This window comes from Apis dorsata, unplaced genomic scaffold, assembly GCF_000469605.1.
Source record: "Apis dorsata unplaced genomic scaffold, Apis dorsata 1.3 scaffold_94, whole genome shotgun sequence".
In the NCBI taxonomy this organism is placed as follows: domain Eukaryota; kingdom Metazoa; phylum Arthropoda; class Insecta; order Hymenoptera; family Apidae; genus Apis; species Apis dorsata.
Genome location: NW_006263392.1, coordinates 433,387 through 442,007, shown reverse-complemented (window position 1 = coordinate 442,007; position 8,621 = coordinate 433,387). Strand labels below are relative to the sequence as shown.

General features: G+C 19.3%; 1 protein-coding gene across 1 annotated transcript in view; it reads right to left on the bottom strand.

The window, feature by feature from the left end:
* LOC102678671 overlaps positions 1 to 8,621 on the bottom strand; it is a 13,129-nt gene that overhangs the window by 3,864 nt on the left and 644 nt on the right. Inside the window, exons 2-7 of the mRNA XM_031508656.1 lie at positions 6,804 to 7,004; positions 6,354 to 6,695; positions 3,084 to 3,285; positions 2,813 to 2,961; positions 2,452 to 2,702; positions 2,119 to 2,295 (exon numbers count right to left, since the gene is read on the bottom strand). Coding sequence (XP_031364516.1) covers positions 2,119 to 2,295; positions 2,452 to 2,702; positions 2,813 to 2,961; positions 3,084 to 3,285; positions 6,354 to 6,695; positions 6,804 to 6,997 — 1,315 coding nt within the window. The 5' untranslated portion in view covers positions 6,998 to 7,004. The remainder of the gene's footprint in view (positions 1 to 2,118; positions 2,296 to 2,451; positions 2,703 to 2,812; positions 2,962 to 3,083; positions 3,286 to 6,353; positions 6,696 to 6,803; positions 7,005 to 8,621) is intronic.

Here is an 8,621-nt window from a genome sequence, read left to right as displayed (position 1 = left end):
GTGTGTGTGTGTGTGTGTGTGTGTGTGTGTGTGTGTGTGTGTGTGTGTGTGTGTGTGTGTAAAATAAATTCAATTAAATTTCATGTTGCTATAAGCTACATATAAAATAAATAAGAGCCAGCAAATGAAAAAGTTTTTCAAAAATAAAAAGTATACCTAATTATTAAATTAAATTCTAACCAATGCTAAGGCATCTCGGGTAAAGACACGTTCATACCGGGCATAAAATATATTGATAAATTTTTAAACACTTTTATATATTCAATAAATAAATCGCTTCGAAAAGATGTTAAACTGATAATATCATTAAAGATGCGATAGCTCATCTCAGTGACATCATAGGGAATATTGTGCAGAGAATCCAGACAGATAAAGGACTGATTTTGCATGATGTAAGTTCCTGAAACAAAAAGAAAAAGAAACGCCAGGATAGGTTTCACCGGTCTTCCCGAAGATGCCAAGGCAAAAATTCAATCTTGTGGATGAACATAATAGAAATCATTCCACACTAAATCGATTATTTTTTATTCTTTATATCGGTTTTTTTTAACTGAAATATGATGCAATTAAGAAGGCAGAAAAAAAACATTTTGTTTTGTTTCGAATTTGTTTAAAAAATATAAAATTTAAATCTTACAATTTTTGTCAATTTTCACGAAATTGATTTGCATTTTTGAATTTTCTCTGTAATCATTTATCAGATCGAATTGTTTTTTTTATTTCGAAAAATTATGTTTAAAAATATTTTTTTTAATATTGAAAATTATAAAGTAATATAAAATTTTTTATTTTGCAAATTTTATCGAAAAGATTAAAGATTAAAAATATAAAAAAAAAATATATTATATTTCTTGAAATTTCAATTGCAAAATGAATTTTAATTTATGATGAAATTTTTAAAATTATTGGCTATGAATTATTAATATATCGATAAATATGCCGCACGTTTTAATATTAAATAATATTATTATTTGCCCTTAATAGTCATTTATACATCAAAAGATTTTATCATTTCTTTTTTAATAATGATACTTTATAATAATAATGATACTTTATGACAATAACATAATTACATTAAATATTATATTATGAACAAGTTTTACATAAGTTTTATATAAAGTTTTACATAACTTTTTCATGCGATAAAAATAGTTGTTTTAAATCTTATATAAATAATATATAAATAATTTCAAATGTTTTCTTTCATACAAAAACAGAAATTCTATCCATTCTTTTTATTTATCATATATTTATCATTAATTTCTATTTTTTTCTGATGGAAGAAGATTATCATTTAATTTATTAATAGTTTATCTCATCTACTGAGCAATAATTTTATATTATATTTATATTTATAAATAATTTATAAATAATATTTATATTTATATTTATAAATAATAAATAAGAAAGTAAGCTAATACAAATCAATCTTATTATCACAATAACTATCATAGGCAAAGAGTGATCAATAAAATTTATATATATATAAATGACTATTGAGCATAATAATAAAATGCATAATGTACTTACTATATCTTAAAATAACAACGTTTTAAAAGTTCCATCAAAATTCATGTTGTAGTTAAAACTTTAAGAAATATATATGTCATATTTCTTTTTTAAATCTTTTTTATCTTTAATCTTTTCCAATTTATAAAATAAAAATTAAAAAAATAAAAATTATAAATAAAATTATAATTTTCAATATTAAAAGATTAATTTTAAAATAAAAAAAAATGTATTTAGATATTGAATTTTTAAAATTAAAAGAAAAAAAAACTTTATAAATTATAAATTTATAAAAATAACAATTCAGAAATACAAATTCGTTTAATAAGAATTGATAAAAATCATAGAATTCAAAGTTTCATATTCTTTAAACAAATTTGAATTGAGGAAAATAATAACTTCCCTTTTTGGTTCATATCATTTACATTATATTTCATTTAGAAAAAAATCATTGATATTAAAATCAAAAAGTAATCGATTCGATATGAAATAATTCATAAATAAAGTATTAAAAAAAAAGAAAAAAAAGATAAATAAATATTGATATGAAGACACGGATTTCTTAATTGGCGAATCTCTTACAATGATTTAACAATTATAAAAATTTACCAGTAAGCAGAAGCAATAGCAATAAGGCAATCCAAAAAACTTTTAGACTTTTTTGATGGATCCAATTTCTGATATTGAATATGCGGCTCAGTAACCATGAGTCAAATAAAAGCATTTTGACCATAAAAAAATAAACATATTGTAAAGAACGATCAATATATTTCCAGATTTTAGATTCTGCAATTGAATAAAATTATTAATTATTTTAAAATAAATTATTTATTTTGTAATATTATTATAAATAAAGCTTTTTATTTATTTTGTAATATTATTATAAATAAAGCTATTGCTTTAATATAATTTTTATATAATACATATGTTAGTGAACTATACCATATCTTTGATATTCATAAGTGGCATAATATTCTCTTCTTTTAACTGTTTTAAGTTTTAAAAACTCAAGAAATTTATTGAACCATAGAACCATAATTAATATAAAACTCATGAATTGTTGTGTTATTTTATTTCTCTGGTTATAGTTCTTTGGAACTGTTTCCTCTAATTCAGCATCGGAATCAAGAGAAGATGTAATATTACATTTCCGAAAATTTATATATTTTGATGGTAAATCAGAATATAATTGTCTGCAAAAAAACATATTTTTATAATAGAAATGATAAAATATTTTTGGTTTTATATGCTATCAAAAATAATTTGTGTTATTTATCATATATGCAGAAAACAAATCACAAACCTTGATTTCCAGTTTTTCAAATTATCAGATTTTGCATAAATTATTTGTCGATGACTACAATATTGTTTTACATGCATTTTTGTATATTGGATTTTAGATTTTAAATTTGGCATATGTGTTCCATAAAATTCATTCATTTCATTAATGGGCTATAAAAAAATAGGAATAAAATACAATTAAAAATAGATTAATATTGATATTATGTTAATGTTATTAATATTATTAGTTAAAACATGTAAATATTGTTGGAATTATATCATATTATACTTACTGTATAATTTTCTACTTTTGTTCCTTCCTTTTCTTCGACATTTTTTGTTTCACATATATCAGACAAATCATATAAAAATTGATTAGAATCCTTTGAATGAATAGAACGTCGTGACATATTAGGCATTGCTAATATACCTGGTGCTATTTCATAACGACACTTAGAAGTTTCTGAATAGGTATAGTCCGTTTTCGGAAATACACTGATAAAAAAATTTTAAAAATTGAATAATAAATCAATACAATATACAAAAATAACGCACAATTAAATGCGTTTTTACAAATAGAGATAATAATAAATAGAGAATTATTATAATGACATATTCGATATTATATACAATGAGAAATTAATATAATTATAATAAATATCGAGTAAGTTCCCAAAATTTATGCATTAAGAATTAAATTTCAAACTATAAGACCTTAATTTGAATTTTGATTTTTGAATCTAACATTTAATATATTATAACAATTAATAACGATATATAGAAAATATTAATTATAAAGAAAAATTTAATTTTTTGATCTAAGCAATAAAAAATACAAATATATAACAAATTCAAAAGATTTTTCTTTGTAATCTTCCAAAGAATTCAAATCATGATCTATTTTTTTCTATAAACAATACAAAATCATTTAATTAAAATAAACAATATACTAAAAAATATTAAATATTTAATAATAGATTCTATTTTAAAAGCAGATATAATCTTAGATATAATCTTAGAAAAATTAATATCTATCCTGCAAACAAGAATTCTTACTTTTCCAAGAGCAGATAACATAGTAAATATATTTTTATATAAAGAATTTTCAATATAAAGTACCTTTTAAAATTTAAATAATTTACATTATGATTCATGTTTTTCGAGACAAATAGAAAAAAACAAAAGTTGTATCAATATCAAAATTGAATAAAAATAAACATAAAAACCTGAAAATTATAAATTGATTATTTTAATCAATTGCATGTACAAATTTTTAGAAAAAATTATTAAAAACCTATTAAAATAATTTTTAGAATTCAACAATATTTTAACATCCAATTAATATGAATTTTGGTGATATCGTTTAATCACAGACATTTTTATTAATATTCAAACAATGCTTTCATAAAAATCAAAGTTTATTAAAATATAGAATAAATATATAGTTTAATTAAAAGATTAAAGATTATTGACATACTTATTATATTAGCAAATAAACATATGCTTTTATTTTATAAAAAAATTTTTTCATATATAAATATATGCAAATCAAAATAAATGGAATTCTTAAATCTGGTCTTTATTGAAAATGAAGTTACTGAATCACAAAAATTAGTTAGTTCTATTAAGAATTAAAAATATAATAACTATAATAATTAAAAATATAAAAACTATAATTTTTCCAGTCCAAAGAAACTTGTTCATAGACAATTTGCTTTAGAAAAAAAATTTAATCACAGAATTTTTATAATCAAATTTAAATGAACTTTTGATATAGTAAAAGAAATCAGAATTTAAATGATTCTGTTGAAAAATCTAGTGTATTATATTAAAAAATAAAATATAAATAATAGCCATTAAAACTTTATATAAAAATATTGAAATAAAAAAACTTAATTTTTGGCTAAAAAGCTAACAAGATTTCATATTTAAAAAAAAAATGCCTTTAAAAAATAAACATTATAAGATCTTAATATACTATCAATGGAGAATGAATCAAAAAAACCTAATAAAAACTTATCAAGTACTGATGAGAAATAAATTAAATTATGGCTCAATAATTCATAATTCAACAAAATCTAATATATTTAAAATAATTAAATCCATTCAAAATACATTGAGATTACCTACAGAAAACTATATAAGTCCAAATATAAATTAAAGAAACAACATTTAAGGAAAAAAAAAAATTTTCAATCACTTATCACAATCAAATCCTCAGCATAGACAAATCTATGTACAATAATATATTCTCAAATAGGTATTATATACTTATACATATATAAGTATGTAATAAATAACCAAAGCTACCAGCCCATATAAGAAAATCTTTTTAAACAAAAATACCAAATATATCATTGAAAGAAATCACAGAAATATAATACCTTGAACTATAAAAACCCCAAAAATAAACACTCATCTGGTAAAATACTTGAAAAACGAAAAAACCAGCATAGAATGCAAAATTGAATTCATAAATTCATGAACAATAAATGCATAAATTAAAATAAAATTATATTGATGCATTAAAAACTGGCCAAAATTTCTTATTATCAACAACAGCAATCGAAAATAACACATTTTGCAATAATTTTATTTATTGTTTTATTATATAATTATTTTATTTATTTAAATTATTGTTAAAGTCTTCTATATTATATAAAATTAATCTCTAATGTTCTATTATTTATATCAATTTTATGAATTCTATAAATATTGTACATAATAAAATATATAAAAAAATAATACATAAAAAAAAAAGACATACAAGTAATACAAACCTATATATACCAACTTTATTAATAATAATATATAATTCACAAATTACAACAAAAAAGATGTGATTTATAATAGTAAAAAAAAAAAAAAATTGAATAGATTATAAACTAAAAAAACTAATAATATAAGAAAAAATTTACTAAAAAACTAATCAATATTTATAATCAATATAAAGAAAAAAATAATTATAATAAAATTTATTATTAAAAAAGGACATGTAAAAATCAGCCATAAATGTTAGAAAGATCTAAACTATTTCCACAATCATAAAATTATATAAAATATGATATCCAATAATTATATCAAATATTCACATAAATTTAATATAATATGATTTAAATTCGATCACTATAACATCACAGAATCATATTAAAAATATTTTTCTTAACTACTTATTAATTAAGAAATAATTCTACAATAAAATATAATCTTTACAAAGAAAAATTAAATCTTTGTTACTAATGATTATAAATATATATAAAGCTATAGCGTACATATATATAAAGCTTGAAATAAAAGAAAAAAAAATTATTTTTCAAAATGTTCATTCTATTTACTAGTTTTATAGCATTAATGATTTTAATATAGAATAAAATAAATACTATAAAATTGATAAAAAAATATATAAACTTTATTTATATTTAAAAAATTAATAAGTTAATTAAATTATAGAAAATTTAAATTAAAAAATTTAATTTAATTAAAAAATTTAAGTTAATTAAATTATAGAAAATTTAATTAACTTATTAATTCTAATTCTAAATTCTAAATTCTATAATACATACTTCCACCAATCACCAGCTTTTTTATAAATTTCATGTGCAGAATATAATTTATCTGATTCTTCTTGTTCTGTTTCCTCTGAAGAATAATCACTAGTGAAAGTTCTATGAAGAAAGGTAGATTTATGATTTTTTTTTTTTTTATATTCAAAAACTTCTTTATTGTCAGTTTGACCATTTGCAAATACTTGTTCTTTTGCTTTTTGTTGTTTAGATTGACATTCTCCTTTCTTTATATTAATAGAAGAATTTTTAAATTGCTTAGATTCATGTTCTAATGTTTCAATTTCTTTTTTTTTCTCTATTGTAATTTCTTGATCATTTATTTTGCTGCAATTACTGGATCTATTGCAAAATTAAAATGATAATTTGAACAACATATAAAATATATTTAAATTTATATATTCTTTCATTATAATAATTAATATTTTTAATATTATATATATAACATACGAAATTTTAAAAGCAGATTTTTTACTATTTGCAATTTCTCCAGGAGTATAAGATTTCTCCCGACTTTGACTTCTTAAGTCATAATGATGTTCTAAAGTCTCTGGTTCAATTAAAGTGCTGTTTTGTATCAAAGGAGTTCTAGAACGAGATCTACTTCCACTTCTTAATTCATAATGTCGTTGTTCATTCTCCATAGTTTTGCTAAGAAAAATATAGATTATATTTTAAAAGAACTAACAAAATATTTCATAGAATCTTGAAAAGTAATATATATATATCTATAATCTATCAATAATCTAATAATTAAAACTATCTTTAAAAGTATCTTTCTTGAAAGTTATTTAAATAGGACTTTTTTGATTTCTATTTTAAGCATATTTCTAAATATATATTTTTCATACCTTTTATCTTTAGTAATTTCAATCTTTATTTCAAATTAATTCACGAGATATTGAACGTATCGTTCAATACAATATTACATATATAATTAAATAATGTACTATTCTTTCTCCTTTTTTATTTATTATCTTAAAATAATGCTCGATATAATGTATATAAGATTATGATATTTCAAATTTCAATAATATTTTCATGACATATAAATACAAAATATTTTAAAAAAATATTTGTAAAAAGAATATATATATGTATAAGATATTTGTATACAGATAATATTTGTGCTCGTGTTGCGCACGCACATGTATGGTATGTGCATATTTTATGTTTCGATAAAATTGCAAGAATTTTATTTAGAAATAAAATTAAAAATATATTTCTGATTAGTAATAATATCTCAATTAAAATAAAATTGGATTTAATAGAGGTATTAAAAATAAATTTTATAATAATAGAAAGAAATCTAAAGAAATCTAAAGAAATCTAATTTTATAATAATACGAAATCTCATTCAGGCATTTTAAAAGGTAAATCGTATATAATAGATGTTATATTATTCATAATATTCAATAAAAAATAAGACAATGTTATTATATATAAACAATGTAAGAAAATAATTAAACAAATTTGTATTTCAATGACTTTGCAAAAATATAAAAAAATTATTTTGTATAAAATATCTAGACGTTTTGTGAATGTTGAGCTTGAATGAGATGAAATGTTATATTATCTTTTAATTACGAGATAGTTGTAAGACGGTTGTAGTACAATATACTGTATTGTATTTATATAATAACTAGAATCTATATTTTTTGAATGCATAAATTATTAATGTTGAGATTTCATATTTCCATTATCTATCTCCATGACATTCATAAAATTCATCATAATTAATTCCTAATGTCTTTAAGAACAATATCCAAAAATAAGAAAAAATTGTTATGTATATGAAGTTTGTCCATAAATGCTTTGTTACAAAATTATAAGCAAATATTGAAATCCTTTAGATCCCAAATTGATTGATTATCTGGCCTCCCAGATCACTAGACACTATTTAATTTTTACTTAAAGAAGTTTTAAAATAAAAAGTATATAATATAAAAATAAATATACATCAAAAATTAATTCAACAAATTAATAACTCAATTGAGATATAATAAAATTTTCAAGAATTTCGGAATATAATATATTCTATATTATCAATATCAAACTTGAAGATGATCATTAAATAATAATTTAAATATTTTAAAGATTTTTTACAAATTAAGAAGTATTATGTAAGTAAACACGATCAACCTTATTCTCCAATACTAAATTTGCTAAATATTTATATTCAAGTCACATTCAATATTTGCATGTAACGAAACATTTAAAAATAAATTTTAATAACATTTTTTTCTTATTTTCTTTTAGATTATATTT